Raw genomic sequence first — 26126 nt, forward strand, 5'->3', positions numbered from 1 at the left:
AGACAACCCTGGTAATTATAGACCTGTGAGCCTTACTTCGGTTGTGGGTAAAATGTTGGAAAAGGTTATAAGAGATAGGGTTTATAATCATCTTGAAAAGAACAAGTTGATTAGCGATACTCAACACGGTTTTGTGAAGGGTAGGTCATGTCTCACAAACCTTATTGAGTTTTTTGAGAAGGTGACCAAACAGGTGGATCAGGGTAAAGCTGTTGATGTGGTGTACATGGATTTCAGTAAGGCGTTTGATAAGGTTCCCCACGGTAGGCTATTGCAGAAAATAAGGAAGTATGGAATTGAAGGTGATTTAGCGGTTTGGATCAGTAATTGGCTAGCTGAAAGAAGACAGAGGGTGGTGGTTGATGGCAAATGTTCATCCTGGAGTTCAGTTACTAGTGGTGTACCGCAAGGATCTGTTTTGGGGCCACTGCTGTTTGTAATTTTTATAAATGACCTGGAAGAGGGTGTAGAAGGATGGGTTAGTAAATTTGCAGATGACACGAAGGTCGGTGGAGTTGTGGATAGTGCTGAAGGATGTTATAGGATACAGAGGGACATAGATAAGCTGCAGAGCTGGGCTGAGAGGTGGCAGATGGAGTTTAATGCGGAAAAGTGTGAGGTGGTTCACTTTGGAAGGAGCAACAGGAATGCAGAGTACTGGGCTAATGGCAAGATTCTTGGTAGTGTAGATGAACAGAGAGATCTCGGCATCCAGGTACATAAATCCCTGAAAGTTGCCACCCAGGTTAATAGGGCTGTTAAGAAGGCATATGGTGTGCTAGCCTTTATAAGCAGGGGGATTGAGTTTCGGAACCACAAGGTCATGCTGCAGCTGTACATAACTCTGGTGCGGCCACACCTGGAGTACTGCGTGCAGTTCTGGTCACCACATTATAGGAAGGATGTGGAAGCTTTGGAAAGGGTTCAGAGGAGATTTACTAGGATGTTGCCTGGTATGGAGGGAAGGTCTTACGAGGAAAGGCTCAGGGAATTGAGGTTGTTTTCGTTAGAGAGGAGAAGGCTGAGAGGTGACTTAATAGAGACATATAAGATAGTCAGAGGGTTAGATAGGGTGTACAGTGAGAGTCTTTTTCCTCGGATGGTGATGACCAACACGAGGGGACATAGCTTTAAATTGAGGGGTGAGAGATATAGGACAGATGTCAGAGGCAGTTTCTTTACTCAGAGAGTAGTAGGGGTGTGGAACGCCCTGCCTGCAATAGTAGTAGACTCGCCAACTTTAAGGGTATTTAAGTGGTCACTGGATAGACATATGGATGAAAATGGAATAGTGTAGGTCAGATAGGCTTCAGATGGTTTCACAGGTCGGCACAACATCGAGGGCCGAAGGGCCCGTACTGCGCTGTAGTGTTCTATGTTCTATGTTCTATGACCCAGGGGGCTCTAGAACTACATTACCCAGGATCCCTATGACAACATTACCCAGGAGGCTCTTGAACTACATTACCCAGGATCCCCATGACAATATTACCCAGGGGGCTCTGGAACTACATTACCCTAGGTCCCTAGGACTGTATTACCCAGCGTCCTCAGGACTACATTAGAGTTTGCAGCTCTACATTTTTGGGGGGGGCTCTGGGACTACATTACCCAGGGGGTGTTATGGTTAGGAATACATTACCCTGGGCTTTGACAAAGAGTCATCCGACTCGAAACGTTAGCTCTTTTCTCTCCCTACAGATGCTGCCAGACTTGCTGAGATTTTCCAGCATTTTCCTCTTCGTTTCAGATTCCAGCATCTGCAGTAATTTGCTTTTATTTTAATACATTACCCCGGTTCCCAGGACGACATTACCCAGGGGACTCGGGAACCACATTACCCAGGGTCCCCAGAACTACATTACGCTGGGTCCCGAGGACTACATTACCCAGGATCCCTATGACTACATCACCCAGAGTTCCCAGAACTACATTACCCAGGGGGCTGGAACTACATTACCCAGGATCCCCCGGGCGGGTGTTGTCTGTTGAGGGAAGCAGCAGCGGCGGCAGTGGTCCGGGTCCCGGAGCCGAGCTGGTGTCGGAGTCCCGCAGCCGGGCCCTGTTACCGGCCTACGCCGGGACATGGAGGCTGCAGGCGGCGGCGGTGGGGGCCGCTCCCTGTCGCCGGCGGCCAGGGAGCTACTGCGGACCCTGGGCAGCTGCAGCAAACACGCCTCGTACCTGCGGCAGAACCTGCGGGAGACCAAGAAGTACTTCAGGGAGCTACGGAACCCGCACGGCGGCAGCCCCGGGCCCCAGGAAGGTGAGCAGGGCCTGCGGGGAGAGGGAGACACCGGGCCCGGAGAGGCAGCTGACACTTGGGGGCTACTGCAAGGTGAGGCGGGTCTGGGTGCGGGAGATCCAGGGCCGGGAGTAGGGGAGTGGGATTTGTGGGGGGCGGTGTGTTGGGATTGGGGAATCAGAATTTTCAGAGCAGAAGGAGGCCATTCTGCCCATCAAATCTGTACTGGTTCTTGGAAATAGCACCCTATGTAAGTGTACGCCTCCACCCTATCCCAGTAATCCTAACTTTTCTGGTCACTAAGGACAATTTAGCATGTCCAATCCACCTAACCTGCACATCTTTGGACTGTGGGAGGAAACCGGAGCACCCGGACGAAACCCACGCAGACACAGGGAGAACGTGCAGATTGCGCACAGCCAGTGACCCAAGGGAATCGAACCTGGGACCCTGGAGCTGTGAAGCAATTGTGCTAACCACTGCTACCCAATCCCATGGGGGGAGATGGATAGAGAAGTAGTTGGCAGACAGGAAACCAGGAATAGGAATAAAAGTGTGCTTTTCCAAATGACAGGCAGTGACTAGTGGGATGCTGCAGGGATTGGGGCTAGGACCCCTGCTATTCATGGTGTGTATTAATGATTTAGATGGGGGAACTAAATGCAATATCTCCAGATTTGTAGATGGCACTGAGCTGGGCGGGAGGGTGAGTTGAGGAGGATGCGGAGATGCTTCAGGCATGATTTAGACAGGCTGAGCAAGTGGGGAAAATGCATGGCGGTTGCAGTGTAATGTAGATAAATGTGAGGTTATCCACTTTGGTAGCAAAAAATCAAGACTGGTTATTACCTGAATGGTTATAAATTTAAAAAGGGAATGTGCAAAGAGACTTGTGTGTCCTCGTAAATCAGTCACTGAAGGTAAGCATGCAGGTGCAGCAGGCGGTGAATAAAGCAAATTGTATGTTGGTCTTCTTAGCGGATTCGCTACCATAGAAAACAGTTGAGGCCAAAATGTTGTGAAGGAATTCAGTTTATCTCTGGGGGTGAAAGTGATTAAAGGTTATGTGGTTGTGGGTGGGGGGGGGGGGGCTATTGAGTTAGATGATCAGTTAAGTGGTGGACTAGGCTCGAAGGACCGAATGGCCTACTGCTATTTCTATCCACTGCATCCTTTAAGCTTTGTTGCAGAAATTAAATGCGCTTAGTGTACCTTGAGGACATGTAGAAAAAGTTAGTATGTCTCTGTCTGGAGCAGCCAATGGTAGTTGGAGGTAATTTTCAGTGATTTATGTCACTGTCCTTGGCCGGATAATGACTTAACTCTATGAACTGCTAACCTTTTATATATGTACCTTTTTAGTTTTCAGGATTGGCTGTAATGGTTTTTGGATATAGCTTTTGGGTCCAGTTTGCCAGTTGCCAGCATTATAAGATCAGTCACATTTCAGAATTTTCAACATCAAAGGATTTTGAATGAATATTGCTGAAAAGACATTTTGTCAAAGCTTTTCATCTTGCACTCATCAGGACTGTCAGGGGAATCTTGTGATTGTCCTGGTGAATGCAAGATGGAAAAACTTTGACACAAAGTCAAAAGGTATTTTTTTTTAGCAATATTCAAACTCTGCATTACCAAACAATGTTTTGGATTTAGAATAGTTACACTTAAATGATTTTTGAGAAGTATTTTGGCCGAAGACAAAGGGATTGAGATGGTTGGTAGTTGAATTTTAACACACCAGTCTTGCTATTTAGTCATACTTGTTAACAATTTGATTGTTTGTCTTCATAATCGATAACTATCTTTCCCATTGTGTTGGAAGATATTTGATCTCTGACTGAACAGTTGAGAATTAAGCACAAGGTCAGATGCCTGAACAAAAGAGTTCTACTGTTGCAATAGAAGCTGTCGTTGAGGTAAAAAAAGGTGCTGAATTGGAAGGTTGAAAAATAGAGGGGATGTCCATTTAAATTGAGCAGGCTGGCAATGAAGTGGGGTGGTGTCACGTGCAATTTTCATCTTTATTGCATGGAGATCAATTCTATCCATCATAGCAAATGAATAAGGCCAAAGCTTTTGCCCTATGTGCATCTGTTACCCTGGATTAGAACAACTCAACAACTTGAACCAAGCCTTGTTTCGTCCCTTGAGATTGAACAAAAAGATGCACAAATGGAAAAGATCTTGTCTTTTTCAGATTCTGCTGTTGTACAGATCAATGCATGGCTGAATGAGTCAACCCCCATAACTGCTGCACAGCTGGGCGGGCAGTGTGTTATACAACTGAAGCTGAGAAGGTATCTACAGCAGGCGCCAGTATATTAGAATAATTCAGATTTTCCAAGATGTGGTCAAAGTCAACTTTGTTTTTGTTCCAAGTGATCGATGATGGGAAAACGCAACCTTGCTTATTTGGTATATTGTTGAATGTATTTGGTGGCTCTCCTCTCTTGCAGCTAAACACAAAAATGTTAGATAAATGGGAAATGCACAATGGAAATTCCAGACTGTGGGACTGTCATTTTTGTTTGAGTCACTGAAATGTCACACGGACGACATGGTGCCTTTTCCTCACAATTGTTGCAAAAGAACAAAGAAAATTACAGCACAGCAACAGGCCCTTCGGCCGTCCCAGCCTGCACCGATCCAGATCCTTTATCTAAACCTGTTGCCTATTTTCCAAGGATCTACTTCCCTCTGTTCCCCGCCTGTTCATATATCTGTTGAGATACATCTTAAATTTTGCTCTCGTGCCCGCCTCTACCACCTCTGCTGGCAAAACGTTCCAGGCACCCACCACCCTCCATAAAAAAACTTTCCACGCACATCTCCCTTAAATTTTCCCCCTTTCATCTTGAAATCGTGACCCCTTGTAATTGACACCCCCAGTCTTGGAAAAAGCTTGTAGCTATCCAGCCTGCCCATACCTCTCTTAATTTTGTAGACCTCAATCAGGTCCCCCCTCAACCTCCGTCTTTCTAACGAAAACAATCCTAATCTACTCAACCTTTCTTCATAGCTAGCACCCTCCATACCAGGCAATATCCTGGTGAACCACCTCTGCACCCTCTCTAAAGCATCCACATACTTCTAGTAATGTGGCGACTGGAACTGCACGCAGTATTCCAAATGTGGCCTAACCAAAGTCCCATACGACTGTAACATGACCTGCCGACTCTTGTACTCAATACCCCGTCCGATGAAGGCAAGCATGCTGTATGCCTTCTTGACCACTCTATTGACCTGCGTTGCGACCTTCAGGATACAATGGACCTGAACTCCCAGATCTCTCTGTACATCAATTTCCCCCAGGTCTCTTCTATTGACTGTATAGTCCATTCTTGAATTGGACTTCCAAAATGCATCACCACGCTTTTGCCTGGATTGAACTCCATCGGCCATTTCTCTACCCAACTCTCCAATCTATCTATATTTTGCTGTATTCTCTGACAGTCCCCCTCGCTATCTGCAACTCCACCAAAGTTAGTATCATCTGAAAACTTGCTAATCAGACCACCTATACCTTCATCCAGATCATTTATGTATATCACAAACAACAGTGGTCCGAGCACGGATCCCTGTGGAACACCACTAGTCACCGTTCTCCATTTTGAGACAATGGTGACAATAGGATATTTTGCATCCAGCAGAGAGGCGAGATGGGGCATCACCTTTGGGTATCAGTACTCCGGAGGAGGTGGTGGGAGCAGGGACGATAGTGACGTTTAAGGGGCATTTTGACAAATACATGAATAGGATGGGAATAGAGGGATACGGACCCTGGAAGTGTAGAAGATTTTAGTTTAGATGGGCAGCATGGTCGGCGCAGGTTTGGAGGGCTGAAGGGCCTGTTCCTGTGCTGTACTTTTCTTTGTTCTTTGTACTGACAGTCAGTTCAGGAGTGACTCGGGTTAGGGTTAGTGACAGTCAGTTCAGGCGTGACTCGGGTGACAGTGTTACCCCGACTGCTTTAGCAGTTTCGTTTCTGAGCTGTTGAGTTACTGAATGTCCACTTTTCTCTTGTTGGTGTAATATTTCAATCTTGTACATACTTGATCTATATTTGCAACACTGTTAAATTGGAAGACTGTAACAGTGTCATGCCACATTGTAACCATGCATTGCAAGAAGCAAACGTGGAGCATTGTGTAGAGCGAATGGGTGCTTCTAATATACAATATGCCCCCTAAATGCTCAATCTTGCAAACATTCAAGAATCCTAAATACTGACAACATAGCAGATCCTTTGGCCCATTGTGTCAGCCTAACCCCACTTTACAGTTCTTTGTCTGTTGTAACCATGTAGGTGTACTTTTTTTAAATGCACTGAGGGTTGTCTTCCTCCATTCTCGGGTTTTTCTCCCATTTTTCTCTTCCCCCCCCCCTCCCTGCTGTTCGCCTTTCCTCCCCCCCCCCCACACCCCCAGTGGTTCGCCTTTCCTTCCTCTTAGACTGAGTTGTTCTTCCCCCCCCCCCACATTCTATCTCCCCCTCTCATACTTTGGCTGCTTTCCCCTGGTTCCTGGCTATTCTTCTGTTTGTTTGTTGGCCACAAACAAGACCCGGAACAATCGGATGAATGGCTCCCACATTCTGTGGAAGCCGTCGTCTGACCCTTGGATGGCGAATTTGATTTTCCCAGTTGGAGAGATTCTGAGAAGTCGGACAGCCAGTCAGGAGCTTTGGGTGGTGCTGCTGACCGCCAGCCGAACAGGATTCTACGCCGGGCGATCAGGGAGGCATGCTCCTGGTTATTGATGTTACTGACGAGAAGAAAGTTCCCCCCCACCCACCCTCCCCAGTACAAGTTGCGTAGTCTTTATCCATAATTCTGCAAACACATCCAAAAATTGCAGTTTTAAAAAATCTTATTGACCTTTTAGTACAGAAGTCCCTGACCCAAGCCAACATGAGCCTCGCTGACCATACTTGATCTTCAGCGCGAGTCCAGTTATTTTTTAATGTAAGATCATATGTGGCATCTGAAATCCAAAAGCGATCTTCCCCAAACATTTCCCATAATTGATAATCTTTATCATTGTCACAAGTAGGCTTACATTTCTGCATTGACTGAAAATCCCCTAGTTGCCACACTCTGGCGCCTGTTCGGGTACACTGAGGGAGAATGTCCAATTCACCTAAGGATTCAATTAGGGGCTGGTTTAGCACACGGGGCTAAATCGCTGGCTTTTAAAGCAGACCCAGGCAGGCCAGCAGCACGGTTCAATTCCCGTACCAGCCTCCCCGAACAGGCGCCGGAATGTGGTGACTAGGGGCTTTTCACAGTAACTTCATTGAAGCCTACTCGTGACAAGCGATTTTCATTTCATTTTTCACGTAACAAGCACGTCATTTGGGACTTGTGGGATGAAACCAGAGCACGCCAAGGAAGCCCACGCAGACATGGGAGACCGTGCTTCAAAGAAACCAACTCCAGTCTCTCAAATCTTTCCTCGGAGCTAAAATTCCACATTCCTGGCAGCATCCTCTTGACTCTCCTCTCTGGCCCCCTCTCAAATATAATCTCACGCTTCCTGTAATATGGATTATATGAAATCTAATGTTCTCTGTAACTGAGTATACCCACGATGTGCTTTTTAATTTTGTTGTTCACCTGTGCTTTCATTTCTCCCTTCTGAGTCCTTTACCATTTTCCTTTGATGTTGCTTTCCTTCCCCCTCCCCACCCCCAATACCTACAATTCTCTTCAAATTGGAAGAAATGCACGTCTGCTGATTTTTGTGTCAACACAAGTGAACAATCCTTATTGTTGGATCATAACCTTGAAAGTGGATCATGATGCCAAACTCTTGGCAGAAGATAACAGTTTGGTTTAATAATTAACTATGAATTAATTTCCTACTTGAGAGAAGATAATTTATTTGGAGTGGTTTTTGAAAGCTTTATCACAGCGCCGTTTGGAAGACCTTGCACACTGATTTTAAAAAATGTAAGCACAATAGTACAGATGCTGGAAATCTTAAATATAAAACTGAAAATAGTGGAAATAGTCAGCAGGACAGGCAGAATCCATGGAGTGAGCAACAGTAAACAGGCCAGTGACTTGGATCAGAATTGGCTAAGGTTAGAGATGTGATAGGTTTTAAGCAAGGACAGGGGAAAGGAGGAAAGAAAATCAAGACAATGTCTGTGATAGGTTGGAAGACAAGTGATTAAATGGCAAAGGGGTGATAGTGCAGGGAAAAGGAGGGGTGGTAATGGGACAAGTGAAGAGACGAAAGAGGGACCCGAAGGAGCTGAAGGGCGAAAACAGAATTATTTTGCAATTTAACTGTTTGCTTTCATCAATAAGATGTGAGAGAAGCAGGTGAGAAACGTGCACAAGAATTGAGTTGTACAATCTGTTGGGTCTTGCTACAGATCCATATTGAAATTATTTCAAAATTTGCTGGCTGGCTGGATCAGAGAAGAAAATGAGTTTCTGAATTTCTTGTGGTTGCTGGCATGCTTTATTTTGCACAGATCCGAATACATCAGAGTAGCCAAATGAAGCATCTGAAGAGGCACATGACGAGAGATGCACATCGCTCAAAGGAATATTGATGGCCCATCCCTTCATTACTGTGAATGAGTTTACTGTCAAGAGTAGCTAAATGAAGCATCTGAAGAGGCACATGACGAGAGATGCACGTCGCTCACAGGAGTATTGATGGCCCATTCCTTCATTATTGTGAATGAGTTTACTGGCTTAATACAGCTCTTCGGACATTTGAAAACATCATGCCAGGTGGTATGTGCACACTGATGACTGTCAGTTCTGCCTCACTACCACTTTTACCACCCCCCACCCCCGCAACTTCCCCATGGACACTGATCTATCACACTGTTTTTTGTCTAACATCCAGTACCACATGGAATATTCTCCCAGCAGATTAAGTTCAGTGAGATTGAAACTATTGTCTTTGGTCCCTGCAGCAAACTCTGTTCCCTAACCACTGACTCCATCCCCCATCTATCTCATGACTGCCAGTTTTCAGTCTTGGGTCTTGGTGTCATTATTTAATCCCAAGGTGAGCTTGCAATTGCACACTATTCCAAGACTGCCTACTTCCAGCTCTGTAAAATTGCCAGATTTTGTCTGCCTCAGTTCATCTGCGCCTGCAACCCTCATCTGTGCCTTTTTGGTTAATCAAACTTTGCAACAATGCCATGCTGGCTGGCCACCGATCTTCTATAGTGCATGAACCTAATCCCACCTAAAACTCCGCCGGGATCGTGACTTGGAATTAGTCCTGTTTACTCATCACCCTAGGCTTTCTGACCTACGTTGAATCTAAAGTCTGGCACCACTTCAATTTTTACATTTCATTATTGTTTAACTTAATGCACAGCCTTGCCCCTCTCTATCTTTAACTTCCAGCACTATAGCCCTCCAAGATCTTTTGTGCTTCTCCATTTCTGGCTTCTTGGGCATCGTCATCACTTCTCCATTTTTGACATGTTTACACCCAAATCTCTGGAATTCTTGCTGCCTGTCTCTGTCCTTGTAAACTGCACCGATCTCTGACCAAAATTCTTCCTGTTGGATTATAGGGTCATAGAATCATACAGCACAGAAAAGACCCTTTGGCCCATCACGTCTGCGTCGGTCAAAAACAACCACCTAACCATTCTAATCCCATTTTCCAGCAATTGGCCCATAGCCTGGTATGCCCTGGGATCGCAAGTGAAATGTTCTGAGGGTCTCTACCTGACTCACCCTTTCAGGCAGTGAATTCCAAATTCCCACCACCCTCTGGGTGAAAACATTTTTCCTCACATCCCCACTAAACCTCCTGCCCCCTACCTTATGTCTATGCCCCTGGTCATTGACACCTCCACCAAGGGGAAAGGTCTACTCCTGTCTACTCTTTCTATGCCCCTCATAATTTTATACATCTCAATCATGTCCCCCCTCAGTCTCCTCTGCTCCAAGAAAAACAACCCCAGTCTATCCAATTTCTCTTCATAACTAACGCTCTCCAGCCCAGGCAACTGTGCCGCCCTGCCTCTCCAAATGCAGATTAATTCTGACTCTCAAAATTGCTTCCAATAGTTTCCCCAGCACTGAGGTTAGACTTCCCTGCAGTTTTCTGATTGATTCCTTCCTCCCTTCTTGAATAAAGATATCACATTGGCAATCTTCCAGTCCTCTGGCACTTATGTGGCCCAAGAGGAATTGAAAATTATTGCCAGCGCCCCTGTTATTTCCTCAGTGGCCTGACTCATCAGCCTGGGAGACATTTCATCTGGCCCTGGGAATTTATCTTCCTTTAAGCCTGCCACACCACTCAGAACCTCCTGTCTGCCTGTGTTAATCTCTTTAATTTTATTAGTCCTTCTCCCTGATTTCTATACTCACACTGTCCCTCTCCTGAGTGAACATTGACACAATGTATTCATTTAGAACCTTATCTGCATCTTCTGGCTCCACACAAATTACCACACTTTCCCTAGTTATCCTTTTACCTTTAATGTACTTGGAAAAAACTTAGATTTTCCTTGTTATCACCTTGTTAGGCCCAGTGTCGAATTTTGTTTAGCAATACCCTTATGAAGCATCTTGTGTCATGTTAAATGTACAAATAAATACAAGTTGTTACGCTATAGTAAGGGAACAGTGTTGCTGTTGTCTATTATTACACGACAGCTAACCAATGGTGTCATACACAGGGTAATTGTGCAAAGTCCATCCTGGTTGGTTTTCTCCAGCCAGTGGAACCTACAGTTGAAGAGATGGTGACTGCACAACTTCCAATTTTGTCGAAAACTGAATTACCGGTGCTTCAGTATCTTTTGTATTGAATGGTTCTCCCTCAGGTTCCTTAAGTGAGCCCTTTGGGGATTTGTTCTTATCCCCATCTGTGATTTCTGTATAAGAGATTGTGGAGAATTTAAATCTAAGTATTTTGTACTCGTTTTGTTTGTTTGTTTGTTTCAGCAAAAGGAAACTGAGTCTTGTTTAGCATCGCAACTCCCTGCACATCTGTCTGGTTACAGTCTAAGCCATGTGTTCTAGCATGGATGTGTTTTGACGGCAATGATGCAAGTGGTTATTTTGGTATAAGCCATTAATCCCAGTTGTATATTTTATTCCATAGTTATTATGGCCTAATTAGTGACACCAGAGATTGCTTTTTAAACACTCCGACCTGTAGCATTTTAAATCAGTGAGATGTTGAGATATAAACTTTGTCCCAATGCCATCACTTGAGTAAACTGTTGAATCCCTGTGGTCATGAGAAGACCGAATCTCCTCTGAAGCTGAGAACAGTGTCTCATTTTTGTTGGTTTGGGTTAGTTTATAGCTCAGATGCAACATGGTAATGAACTTTGGATCAATAAATCGATGCTTTGACACCAGATTAAATTTAATTTGTCTGATAAATTGGCTAGAATTTACCCGTGTCCCACACTGTCCTGTTTGTTCCTCTTTTGAAGAATCTAATGCACAGAGCAGCCTGCTTTTTGACTCTGCATAATTCAGACTAGACAAAAATCAAAAGATGGATTTTCCCTCCTGTCACTGATTCTGCGATAAATGTTGACCAGATCAGGGTGTTAAGTTGTGTCAAGAAATTTGTTATGTCTACTTAACAGGGCCTCAGTCATCTCTTCGAAAAGACAGCACCTTTCGATAGTGCAGCACTCTGTCCGTACTGCCCAGAATTGTCCAGTTGAACACCTGCACTGATCTTTTCTCTCTTTTTACTGCACTCCTATCTGTCATCTGGCTGACTTTGGGTCCAGTCTGGGGAATTCCAGTGTAGATGTGCATTTTTCCACTCGACACTGTTGGTTTAATGTTTTCCTGGAGTAAATGGAAAAAATTAGTGATCTGAATCATTGTGCCAAAATAAATGGAGTCTACATTTTCATGTCGGGAAAAAGAAATGCTTCACATATCAGAGTTGTGCTCCTATCCAGGAGTTGATCTGAAATCAGCATTTGTTAACTATATGTATTTAAGGAACTGTACAAAATATTGGAAATTGCAGGTCGTTGGTTTTTCAGTTTGTGTTTGCATGGTGTAGTATATACTCCAGGGTGCTTTGAAAAGGTGAAATTGATGCCAAGCAATGTTATGAGGTGTCTGCAAGCATCGTCCAAAATATGATTTGGAGAAGACTTTGAAAAAATGTACGCAACAGCCGTAAGATGGATGGAGTCAGGAGTAGAGTTCCAATAGGCCAGAGTCTAGTGAATGGAATCTTGTCGGAAAACCCCAAGGAATCAGCTGCTTTCTGCTTGGGCTTGGATCTTTTCTCTTTCAGATCTGAGTCGCACAGTTTTGTGAGGATTTTGTTCTCTTTCTCATTATACTTTTCTCAGAAACATCAGCTAAACTGTTGCGTTGTTGCTTGTTTGAGAAATGGTGAGGAATAATACAAATTTAGCCCAATTGGATGCTTGTGCCTCCTCTGCTATTCAGTCAGATCAGGCTGATCATGTACTTCACACTTTTCCTGCCTTAACTCCACATCTGTTTGTTCTGATTCCACAACTGGCAGCTGTCATTCACGTTTAAAGCTGAGAGGTTCCCAGTTCTGCAGGATTACAATTCTGTGACTGAGCATTTCCCAATTTTTGTAAGCTGATTCTATTTGCCAAACAGCATGCAGCACAGGGACAACCGCGATGAGCACATTGCCTGTTGCTAAGCCTGCTTGACACAGAAATAAAGCTGTAAAAGCCAAAAGGGCCGTTGATTAAATTCCAACTCTGTTGTTCTGTTTGCAAGTTTCGGCCACGCTATCGATTTGAGGAGTACACATTTTCCATCAGTGTCTCCCTCCTGGGGAAAGTGAGAAAACAGCCGTGCCCACCGCTGCTCATTCAGTTGTGTGGATAAGGACACGACTGAGCTCTGCTGTGCTACCCTCTCTGGCATGGTGGCACAATGGTTAGCCCTGCGGCCTCACAACATCAGGGACCTGGCTTCAATTCCGGCCCTGGGTGACTGTGTGGAGTTTACATGTTCTTGCTGTGTCTGCATGGGCTTCCTCTGGGTGCTCCAGTTTCCTCCCATAATTGAGGAGTGCGCCTAGGTAGGATGCTCTTTCATAGAGTCGGTGAAGACAAGACGGGCTGAATGGCCTCCTTTTGTGGCCTTCTGTGGTTTCCATGAATATTGTAAACTGCTGATGCCTTATTGTTTGGCCTTGAGTATTGAGTGGTCACTTGGGTGAAATAACATACACCGAACAGCACTTCAGCTAATGTTTTCAAGCAAGGGTCAGTGCTCAGGAGAGGAGCAATAAAAATTGAAGAAAAGCTTAGCTGGGGTGGGATGATGGGAACTGACTTATTTAAAACCAAATTGGACAAATGTGAATTAAAATTGTATGGATCATTAATTCGATAGGGATAGAAAGTTACCACTACCGGGGCAGCACGGTAGCGCAAGTAGATAGCACTGTGGCTTACAGCGCCAGGGTCCCAGGTTCAATTCCCCGCTGGGTCACTGTCTGTGCGGAGTCTGCACGTTCTCCCCGTGTCTGGTGGGTTTCCTCCGGGTGCTCTGGTTTCCTCCCACAGTCCAAAGACGTGAAGGTTAGGTGGATTGGCCATGATAAATTGCCCTTAGTGACCAAAAAGGTTCGGAGGGGTTATTGGGTTAAGGGGATAGGGTTGAAGATTGGGCTTAAGTGGGTTGGTGCAGACTCGATGGACTGAATGGCCTCCTTCTGCACTGTATGTTCTATGTACTGGTTGTCAGGGTCCTTGTGCCATCTTCCACGTATCAACATGAGGGTGTGTAAAACTGGCGAAGATTAAGGGATTGATAGATTAGGGTGAGGATTTTAAAGTTCATTTGCAGCCTGACCTTCAAGATGGTGTCTGAGGCCGAACCATCTTCTGCTTTGTCAATGACCCCCTTCCATCATGAGATCAGAACTGGTGATGTTCGCTTGATTGTACAATGTTCAGCACCATTTGTAACTCCCCAGATACTGAAGCCACAATCCCAGAGGGCGATAAGCTGCTCTCGCCCTTGGGAGCTGACTGGTGGTGATTTAACCTGAGGGTCACCACACCTTAGGCGAGGGGCATGGTTGTGGAGGCAGGCAGCCCATGTCCAAATGCAGCAAGATCTGGACATAGTCTGCCAAGTAACATTTGCACCATACAAGTGCCAGGCAATCAATGACCATTGCGAACAAAAGAGAATCTAACCATCACCCTTTCATATTCAACGGCATTAACATGGCTGAACCCCCTCTACTATCAATGTCCTGGGGGTGGGTTACCATTGACCAGGAACTGAATTGGACTAGCTATATAAATACTGTGGCTACGAGAGCAGGTCAGAGCCTAGGAATCTTGTGGCAAGTAGCACAGCTCCTGATTTCCCAAAGTCTTTCCACCATCTGCAAGGCATAAATCAGGAGTGTGATGAAATACTCTCCATTTGCGTGGATGAGTGCAGCTCCAAAAACACTCACGCTCAGCGCGATCCAGGACAAAGCAGCCTTCTTGTTTGGAAACCCACCTGGAAATATTCATTCCCTTCCTCGACCAGTGCACAGTAGCAGCAGCATAAGAAGATGTACTGCAGCAACACAAGTCTCCTCAGACAACTCCTCAGACAGCACCTTCATCTATTACCATCTAGAAGGACACGGTAATGCATGGGAACACCTGGCAGTTTCCCTCTAAGCCACTCACCACCCTGACTTGGAAATATTTTGATGTTCTTCATTGCCTCTGGGTCAGACCCCAGAGCTCCCTTCCTAATAACACTGGATGTAACTGCACCACGTGAACTGCAGCGGTTCAAGAAGGCAGCTCACCACCACCTTCTCGAGGGCAATTAATGATGGGTAAGAAATGCTGGTCTAGCCAGTGATGCCCACATCCCTTGAACGAATAAACAAAATAATGTGAAGTGGGCCAGTGAGTACTGAGCGGGATAACATTGTGGACAATTTGGCATTTAGAGGATACAAAGCGAGCAACGAGACTGGAAGCTGCAAAAATATGTGTGCATACAAAAGCTTGAGGGGGAGGAGATGCAAGTACTCTGTTGGTTGAAGTATGAGGTTAAAGATTGAAGAGAATAGTGAATGGGCTGGTTCAGCTGAGGAATTGGTGCAGAGAAACTAAAATTTTGTGATCAAACCAGATGGCAATTGTTGAAAGGGCATTGCCCTAATTTTGGCTTGGCTCTTGCACTAATATTTTAAATTGGGGGGAAAGAGGAGGTTTTTAGTTTTATTCACTTGAATCTTTTCAGAGTTGTGTTTCAAAATGGCCTTGTTTCATTTCTCTGAGTCTTGAGGAACTGCGAGACAGCACAAGCTGGGCTTTGTATACCAGCTGAGAATTGGTTCAGCAATTTCAACATCATCAAAAGGGTATGGACGAATAACCAGTGTCTTTGAGACATGACTCTCCCAAAAAGCCATTTCTATCCTGAGCTTTGCCTGGAGACGGTATAGTTGAAATATGGAATTTTAGTTTTTGTTTTAGAATGCAGTTACACTGCTATGAAAGGATGGATATGCATTTTATGTACTGTCTTTTATTTCACCAAAGTCCAAAACACTTTGCAATCCATAACTTCAAGTAAAGTCACTATTGTGGGCTAAAACAGCTGGCTTGTGGGCAGCACGGTGGCGCAGTGGTAGCACTGCAGTCTCACAGCGCCGAGGTCCCAGGTTCGATTCCGGCTCTGGGTCACTGTCCGTGTAGAGTTTGCACATTCTCCCCGTGTTTGCGTGGGTTTCGCCCCCACAACCCAAAGATGTGCAGGGTAGGTGGATTGAACAATGCAAAATTGCCCCTTAATTGGAAAAAAATAATTGGGTATTCTAAATTTATAAAAATAAAAAACAGCTGGCTTGTAATGCAGAACAATGCCAGCAGCGAGGGTTCAATTCCCGTACCGGCCTCCCCGAACAGGCGCCGGAATGTGTAGACTAGGGGCTTTTCATAATAACTTCATTGAAGCCTACTGTGACAATAAGTCGTTATTATATTATTATTATTATTACTGATATGGAGCCAAAGGGAGCAGCCAAAATGTGACAGTAAGATCCCAGAGACGATAAAAGATCAATTTATGTTTTGGTCATGTCGACTGCAGACGGCATATTGGTCAGGAGCCTCGGGCAAGTCAAGTGCTTAATCTGTGAATAGTGTTGTGGGTCCTTTATCTATGCTGTGAATATCTTGATGATTCATATGTTTCAGAATGTAATTTTTAGGAATTTGCGGGTTAAATGAAAGAAATGGTGGAAAACTGACCTATGTTAATCTTGCAAATTCACGGTTGGTGTGAGTAAATTTAAACATTGGGTAATCCATCTCAGAGACTTCTAAGTGGGACAATTGAGTCTGCAGAGAGGGCAATTATATTTAATAGAAGTATATATTTATTTCATTTGTGCTGAAGGCAAACTAGTTTAAACTCATTTCTGTTTGAGACTAAATCAAAACATACCATGTTGTCATGGAAATGGGCTGTGGAGTTGGAAGCTTCTTTTGTTCAAATTATCTGGGTGTTGGCTCAGAAAGCAGGCAGTTGTTGCTTTGCTTTGATGTAAACCACATCTCACTGGATTGAGGGAGCCAACAGGAGATGATTGTTAGGACTGCAGTTTGGGCAGAGAAAATAATAACTTTACCATTCATTGCAGAATGTGGGTGTAACTTGAGCTTGGATTTTGAGTGAAGAAAACAGCTGGAATATTTGGTTAGTTTGCAGCTAGAAGTAGAAATCTACAGTGGTCCTCAGAACCTTGTGGCATGAATAAAATATGACCTTGGCGAACAGTTGGAAAGAAAGCGAGGATAGTTGAAGTGACTTCTGGAGGGCTGTGGCACACTGGGTTGGTCCTGAAATAAGTGATGGCGCCTTCAAGATTGTTGTAACGTATAAGGCAAATTCTTGGGTGTGGGGAGGGGGTGGGGGAGTAAAAAGTAGAGTTGAGTTTGTAGCATAAGTGATTATAAATAGCTTTAATTTGTTCTTGAGATGTGTGCGTCACTGGTTAGGTAATCATTTGTTGCCCGTCCCTGATAGTGTTGAGTGAATACTGCTTGCTTTGTTCCAGTTAAACTAAAGAGAAATCAGTCAGGTCAAGTGAAATTGCTTGCCTGAACAACAAGGTCCCAAGAAAAATAAAACTGCCACCGCACCACCTTCGTGACTCGTCAGTCCTTCTTCCTTCGTTCCCCCTGCCCCTTGATTCCACATTTTTCTTTTTGGATTTCCAAGTTTCGAGCTATCAATAAAGCCTCAAATATATGAAGGTTCCAAGGTGTTTCACCATATTTCATCTGTTTGTACTGAAGCATTACCATCTCATTACAAATTGGTATTGTTTCATCAGCTTGCAACTCGGGACTGTGTGCTTCTTTCAATTAGTAAATATTTGCTTGTTTAGTCTGTTGTAAAGGTTTTTGTTGACCAACTGTCTGCTGAAGTGCCCTGGGCATGTTGTAGGAATCCTATACGTATTCCAGAAGCTTAATAAATGGATTTATTGTTTGATCAGAGCATGCTCGGCCCTCCATTATTTTGCTTGCAAAGATTTGTTTCATAGGAAGCAGTTTTTTTTTTCTTCATTGGATGCAAGAACTCATCTCTGAAGAAACTCAAGTTATAATGGGGTGGTGTGAATTTTTGAGCCTGTAATTATCTTTATCCTCATTAGTCACAATTGATTCCGTTGAGACATTTCAGGGTGAGGGTCTTCATTACATTTTTAAATCTGTGCCCAAGTTCCAGTTCATAGTCATGTGACCATCATGAGTCTCCAGTCACAACATTAATTTTACAGCAACTGAATTGGAATTAAACTATAGTTTTGGACTTGAGAATATACTTCATGATGCATGTTGCTGATTTTGGAGAGTTCAGAGATGATTTTTATATCTCTTATGATCTCACAGTACCTGGTCCCATGTCCATGTTTTTTGTTCTAACTGAAATGTAAAGAACCAATCTAACAGTGCGTTTGTTTCTATCCTTTAGTTGAGCTGAGCATAATGAGATGTGACCGTTTTATGATTTCTGTGAAAAAAGACTTGTCTTTACACCCTGCTTTTCATGACCACCGGAGATCCCAAAACACTTTGCTGACAATGAAGCACTTTTTTAAAATGCGGCTGCTGTTGTAGTGTAGGAAATGCGACAGCCAATTTGTACACCGTGAACTCCAATAGGCGCTCTGATAAATGACCAATAATCTATTTTGTTATATTACTTGAGGGGTAACTATTGGCCAGGGCATGAGGAACCGTTCCCCATGTCTTTGAAATAGTGCCATGTAATGTTTTTCATCCACCTGAGTTGACACATGGGGCATCACTTTAATGTCTCATTTGAAAGATGACAGGTAGGGAGTCACTAAGCCACAAACTATGAACATATCCCAGTTTGAATCCTTGGCCCATTTGGTTATTAGCCAATCTTCAGTAGTTGGAAAGGTTTAAAATTGCTCTCCGTGCTTCTGGATTTGGAAGGGAAAATCTGGCCAGGGTTATTGTTCCTGTTTGCTGCCTTGTGAGTACATATGTGTAACCGTTGGAGAGGCGAGGATTGTATTTATATCCATTTCATAGTCAATTATAGAATTTACAGTGCAGAAGGAGGCCATTCGGCCCATCGAGTCAAGCCAAGATGATATGTGCTAACATTAAAGGATACTGGGAGGTGTCTGCTGTTGGTATAGTTCACGAACCAAAACCAAAGCCTTCAGTGAAGGAGGGAAGGATCTTGATGGAATGAGGTTAAAAGGCATGTGGATATGCAGTAAACAGAATGCAAGTACAATGAGACTGATGGTTCTGTCTAGTCTGTGTTCATTGAAGTGGATATGGAGAGTGTGACGGTCCTTGACTTGAGGCGTTAAATGATATTATTCCAGCTGTCTGCACAAGTATGTGAATTTAACTCGCTCACATTATGGTGCATTTGTACCTTTTCCAACACCACCTTCGTGAACCTGTTGGCACCTGCTATTCTTGCAAGAACATTACAAGAATCATGCTTTTTTTGCAATCATCAGCCTTGTTATTTATTTATTTGTGAATATATTGAGTTGTGCAATCCCTTGATCATGACAAAGCAAATTAGCCATGGTTGGCTCCGACTCTTTCTGGAAAAGGACATCACTTGGTTTGGCTCCATTTGAATTCTTGTAGAGGAAGAAAATGGCCACAAGAGAGAGTTACTCGAAAAATGCAGGGATTTGTGGGATCATATTTGTGTGGAATATTGTAGTCCTTTGGATTATGAAAGGTCTCTTTTGTTTTTGCCATCCTGTTTTAAGAACATGGAGAAAATTGGTTGCACCTAGTATTTGTGTTTGCACCTAAGGTTGTGTTGATTGAGATTTTGCAATTACTTTCACTCAATGCTACGTATCTGTTAACTGAAGTACAGGTAGTGGACAGTTTATTTCGGATACTTCGGAAAGCAGAATATGAAATTTAAAAAAAACTCTTGCTTGCATCTGAATTAAGATCCATAGAAGCATATGAAAATGGTCTTGCCACCATGTTCCGTCTCTTAATTTGTCACTATTTATGTACTTCACATGTAACACCCAAAACTGTAGTTCAATGAAAACAACTAAGATTGGTTTCGTAGATGATGAAAGCAATGCTTGTTTCTGGACAGATGTTCAAAAGTGTGCTAGACATCTCACAAGTGATTGGGTGCTTACTTTCTTCTCATCGATAGAATGGGAGTGCATGGCGGTGGCTGTAGAAACAGCCTGGGTGGAGTTTTTTCAGTTCTCTGGGAAATCCCCTTGACTGTGTTCCCCACGTCACATCCCCAACCTCCAGTCTAGGTGGTGATTGTACTTTTGTGTTGTATGTGAAGTAGTGTTGTATGTGAAGTGGTGTTATATCCATGTTTTTAGTATGTGACTCGGCTGAAGCCATCTTGCCATCCTTTGGACAGTCAACTGTTCAACAGCCAAAACTGGACCATGGAGTTGTGCAAGGCAGCTTGGTTACAGTCCCAATGTGTGCTGCAAAACTGACTTTTAGATCTTATCAGATTCTTCAGCTGATCATTTCTGAAGTGTTTTAAAATAAATTTAGAGTACCCAATTGGTTTTTTCCCAATTAAGGGGCAATTTGGCATGGCCAATCCACCTACCCTGCACATCTTTGGGTTGTGGGGACAAAACCCACGCAGACATGGGGAGAATGTGCAAACTCCACACAGACAGCGACTCGGGAATGGGATCGAACCTGGGTCCTCAGCGCTGTAGTCCCAAGGCTAACCACTGTGCTGGCATGCCGCTCGATCATTTCTGAAGTTGATGCAAACTGGGCATAATATTTTTGTGGTTTGGAGTTCTTGCTTAGTTGGCATGTTTTGAAGTCACTTCTGCATTTAGTAAAGATTATCTTTCCTTTTCACGCAGAATAGCATGCATGGCATGAATTCGATGTTTGTTTTTCAACAAAGCTCGTAATTCTGATCAGAGTGGTACTCAGGAAAAATCTGGATCTATTTAACACATCACATCTCTTGAACATCCCATGGTGTGTCACATACAATTAATCACCAACTGATGCTTATTATTACCAGAGGACTACAGCAACCAATTTGCTCACCACATGGTTATTTGAAAAACTAGATTTTTTTTTGCTAGTGGTGTTTGGGGATCAAAGTTGGTCAGGACAATGGGAGAAGTTTACATTTCGATTTCAGGATCTTTTGGCCACCACTGGGCAGGTGGATGGCTTTAGTTGAATATTTCATCATTTGTATTACATGGCTATTCATTGGAATTTTCAATTGTTCACAAATTTACATCAAACAAACAAAAGCAGAAAGATAGCTACAAGTATCAGTGTTTAGCAGATAAAGCACAAAGCAATCATCATTACATAATTGCGAACAAATAAGACCGGATGAATCGGGGACAAAATCCCCAACATATTCCTTCCATGGATAAATGACCTTTCTGCACCAATCAAGATATAGGCAACATAATAGATCCATGGTTACAAAACATGACAGAAGAAGACAACAATGCCCTGAGAACACCATTGCTCGTGAAATCTACTAACTCTAGCAGTGCAACTTAAACTCTTCTCCAGATCCAGGTAGCGATCCTATACCTTGGAGATGGCAAAATGACGAGGACCGGTCACGACCAAATCACGTTTATATGTTTTGGTTCTGCCGAAAACTGGAGGGGCATTGGAGGGAGGTCTTTCGGGTAATGTCAAGGGTGGTGCATGTGAGACTCGAATCAGGTCCTCCAGAAGCCATATTCGGGGTGTCAGATCGGCCGGGGTTGGAAGCGGGTGCGAAGGCAGATGTCTTGGCCTTTGCCTCGCTGATTGCCTGAAGGCTGATTCTGTTGGGGTGGAGATCAGCTTCTCCGCCCTGTGCCTCAGTGTGGCGAAGGGATCTGCTGGAGTTCCTAACACTCAAGAAAGTAAAGTTCAAGTTGAGGGGGAGGTTGGAAGGGTTCTACAACTCATGGGCCTTGTTCATCATGCATTTTTGCGAATTGGATGACATTGAACATTCGTTGGGGGGGGGGGTTTGGAATGTATAAATTAATGATGATTCTTTTTCATGATTTGTATTCAAAATTTTGGGAGCTGTTTGAGGGTGGGTGCGATGAGGGGTTTGGTTTGTTGGCTAAGGGATTGCCATTGTGTTTGTTGTTGTTAATTATCTGTTGTAAATATGATGAAAATGTGAAAGAGGAGAATAAAAATAGACCCCCCCCCCCCAAAAAAAAAAAAATAACCGGGAGACCAGCAAACCAAGTCCTCAATGGGATAATACACAGTCTGCTTGAGCCTGAAGAAAAAGACGCAGACTAAATAAAAACAAAAGGTCTGACTATGGGGGACAAAGAAACTGCGCAACTTCTGGAATCTACATTCAGCTTAACATGATGAAACCTTATATCAGAATAACCAACAGATGCATTCACAGTATTAACGGACAACAACATGATTATCAGGGAGTAAAGTCCTGGATAATAACTGAGCAACAATGCAGTCATCAGGATAAAGACTACTCCACTGGCGAAAAGAGAAAGTAAACAGCTGGAATAAAGTAGGGTCCGAAATGGAGAGCACGAGTATCTTGAGCCTCATTAGATCCAAAATGCTGATTTGGCCAAAACCAGGTGGTCAACTACCAAGGCTGTTGCACGGGGGACTGTCCAGTAGGCTCAGGGCTCAGGTATCCGGAACAGGACCACATACAACTCCAAGATTGAAAGTCCAGCCCAACCCCAAGCCTCTGAGATGGGACTAAATGTGCTCCATCGAATCTGAGCTGCCGGCCTCCATATAGAGATGGTAGAAACATGCAGCCAGTTATCAAACTGAGTTGGGAATTTCTCCAACACATCACTGAAGACACAGGTGCAACCGGGTTCCTCACTGGGTCCCCTTCATCCTCAGCCGAATTCCCCATAAAGGGTGGCAGGGAGGGCAGCACGGTGGCCTAGTGGTTAGCACAACCGCCTCACGGCGCTGAGGTCCCAGGTTCGATCCCGGCTCTGGGTCACTGTCTGTGTGGAGTTTGTACATTCTCCCCGTGTCTGCGTGGGTTTCGCCCCCACAACCCAAAAATGTGCAAGGTAGGTGGATTGGCCACGCTAAATTGCCCCTTAATTGGAAAAAATAATTGGGTAATCTAAATTTATAAAAAAAAATAAAAAAAAATAAAGGGTGGCAGGTCCTGTAACAGGAACTACCATGCAAAGGTTGGCTTCCACCAGTGACGGTGCTCTGCTATAAGAACCTTGTTGTGCTCCGCCTCCATAAAGACGCCTTGCAACTATTGAAATTGGGCTTTAATGTCCTGCACCGCAGAGCCAAGGCTATTGGACAAATTATCTTCATTGCAAATCGCCATCATCCATTGGTGTGCACTGTATCATCAGGGTGGGAAACCTCAAAAGCAGCTGTGTCACTGAAGACAACACCCCATCCCAACTTTCTGCAGCCGCCATGAATCAATGACGATTAAAGCTAAGTGCTGGAACATTGATCAATAGATGTTGGCACATGGCAAAAGCTATATAACCAATACAAGATACAAGGCATGCACAAAGATAATTAAAAGATGGGCCAAGCTGGAGCTGCAAAAAATGCAGTGCCTCCCACATTCACATCACGTTGTCCCTAATGTTTAATCTTTGAGGATGGCACCTCCAGCAATGCAGCAGTCTAATCATACTATACTAACGTCAACTCAACAAGTGGGGCTTGAGGCCACAATCCTGAGACCAGTGAGAATGCTACCAATTGAATCAAGCTGATAACAAGTGAAGACAAAAGTAAATGAGGCCTGTTGAGTTGGGCTGTCCTGCTGCGAGATGCTAACCTCGTGTCTTTTGAAGTCAGTTCGGCTCAGCATTGGTTCAAGAGCAGTGTGTTGTGCAGCAAAAGCCAACCCGACTTTATTTTCTTAAATCATCTAACTCCATGCTGGGGTGCTTTATGTTGCTGAGTGCGTACACTCCATACAGCATTGAACAGCCTGGGGTTAAAACTAATGCCGTGTTTGTTGCCGACGTGGTGCATACACATTTGCACCATTTTCTGTGTCGTCATTGTGAGTGACCTGAGTTCAGAACTCGACCCATTCCTCCAGTCTCTGTGATACTTATCCTCTTAGTTTTAATTTCAAGATTTTGGAAGCAGAAAGAGCTATTTGATTCTGAACAAAATGCAACGCCCATTTTCACGAGATAATTTCCTTCAACTTTCACTTTTCTGTGGCATGCACCCATTTCAAACGAGCGAGCATGTGCGTACAAAAGCTTGAAACTTCAAACTCTGTAAAATGCAGTAGAGCAGATTTTATGCTTCCAAAGCTGTTGAAACAACTGCACTAGCCGCACAGATTAAAATGGATTAGGAAATTGGCTGGCTCCCTATGGGTATGTTATTCTTCTCACCCAATGGATGCTCTGATGCTCTGTACACAAGAAATTTTCACCAATTTTTGAACTTCAGTTAGAATCCTGTATAGAGCAAATTTTATCTGCCCTCCCAGTGGTAAAGGTCTGCTGCAGTGTTCTTCAAACTTTTTTTCCGGGGACCCATTTTTACCAGCCGGCCGACCTCCGCGACCCACGCTAGCCGACCTGCGCGACCCACCATTTTCGCTTACCTTGTTTGCTGCTGACAAAAATGGAGGAAATGGTATTGGGTCCCTTTGGCCCTCGTACACGCTCCTCCAATGGAACCTGTTGATGAAGGTGAAGCCTTCCGGTGTCTCCATCTGTCCAAAGTTCTGCCTTTTTTTTTTCCTGTAGAATTTTATCAAATAAACCCCCCCCACCCCGAACTTGTTTAAAAAAATATAAATGAATAAAATAAATAAAACCCCGCCGAACTTGCAAAACAAAAAGCTGCAACCGTTTTTAAAAAAAGCGGCCGCACTGCGTACGCATGCCCGATCATCGGGGCGCATGCGCATAGTTTTGTGCACGCGGGCCGATGATCTGACACGCATGCGCAGTGTGGCCGCATTTTTTTTCCAAGTTCGTGGCAATTTTTATGGCCGCTTGCAGCCGGCGTTGTTAAGAGACGGCTGCTGCCGCTGTTGTGTGTAGATTTGCGCAATCGGGAGCGCCACGATGGACGGTTCTGCGACCCACCCGTGGGTCGCACCCCCGAGTTTGACAATGCCTGGTCTATACCACAGAAAAGGCTCCCTGGCATATCACATCTGCGCTGGTCAAAAACAACCACCTAATGATTCTAATCCCATCTTCCAGCACTTGACCCATAGCCTTGTTTTCCTTGACATTGTAAGTGCACAACCAAATACTAGTTAAATTTTATGAGGGCCTCTACCTCCACCACTTTTTCAGGCTGAGTGTTTCAGGCTCCCACCTACCCCTGGCTACGTTTTTCCTCATCCCCTCTAAACCACCTACCCCAATGCCTTAATTCTATGCCCCCTTGACATTCATCTCTCGAACAAGGGGAAACGTTTCTTCCTGTCTCCATACCTCTTTGCACTTAGAAAGTATTCCGCTCTATCCTTTTTTGGTCCAAAATGGATAACCTCCACTTGCTTACGTTGAATTCCATCTGTCACAATTTTGTTCATTCACCTAATCTGTCAAAACCTTCTGGCAATTTTATGCTATCATCCAGACTGTCTACAATGCTACCTAAGTTTGTATCATGAGCAAATTTGGATATATGATTTTCAATACCCTCATCCAAGTTATCAATTTATTGTATCAATAATTGAGGACTCAACACAAATCCCTGTGCTTCACCACTAGTCACACCCTGTCAATTGGAGTACTGGCCCATTATCTCCCCACTCAACCAGTCAATAATTTGCCCTCAACTCCGTGAGCTTCCACCTTAGTTAACAGTCTCTTATGTGGGACTTAATGCCTTCTGGAAGTCCATATAAACAACATCCATTAACATTCCCCTGTCTACTACCTGAGTCACCGCTTCAAAAAAATTCAATGATTTGTCAGGCATGACCTTGCCTTCAGGAATCCATGCTGGCTTTCCCTTATCAACCAAAACTTCAGTGCTCAGTTACCCTCGCTCTGATTTATAGATGCCAGCAATTTTCTAATCCAGAGGGACTACTCCTGAATCTAGGGAACTTTGAAAGATTATAGTTAGGGAATCTACAATGTGCACCTCTACTTCCTTTAACACACTTGGATGGAAACCATCTGGTCTTGGGGATTTGTTACTCTTTTCCATTAATTTCCTCGTTACGGATGCTGTACTTAAATTAAGTCCTTGTCCTCTATCGACTCTTAACTTGCGGCAAGTTATCCTCCTTTTCAGCTGTGAATATGGAGGCAAAGTAATTGTTCAACATGTCAGCCACTTCCCCATTATCTATCACAATATCTAAATTTTCACCTTTTAATGGGCC

General features: G+C 44.1%; 1 protein-coding gene across 3 annotated transcripts in view; it reads left to right on the plus strand.

Annotated features, from left to right (window-relative positions):
• The first annotated feature begins 1980 nt into the window (after positions 1-1980).
• The window catches only part of dstyk (dual serine/threonine and tyrosine protein kinase), a 113866-nt gene continuing 89720 nt past the window's right edge, over positions 1981-26126 (plus strand). For 2 of the 3 annotated variants that reach the window (XM_038819560.1, XM_038819562.1), the window contains exon 1: positions 1981-2338. In XM_038819560.1, coding sequence (XP_038675488.1) covers positions 2086-2338 — 253 coding nt within the window. In that variant the 5' untranslated portion in view covers positions 1981-2085. The remainder of the gene's footprint in view (positions 2339-26126) is intronic. The other variant, XM_038819561.1, reaches the window with a different exon arrangement.

This window comes from Scyliorhinus canicula, chromosome 15, assembly GCF_902713615.1.
Source record: "Scyliorhinus canicula chromosome 15, sScyCan1.1, whole genome shotgun sequence".
In the NCBI taxonomy this organism is placed as follows: domain Eukaryota; kingdom Metazoa; phylum Chordata; class Chondrichthyes; order Carcharhiniformes; family Scyliorhinidae; genus Scyliorhinus; species Scyliorhinus canicula.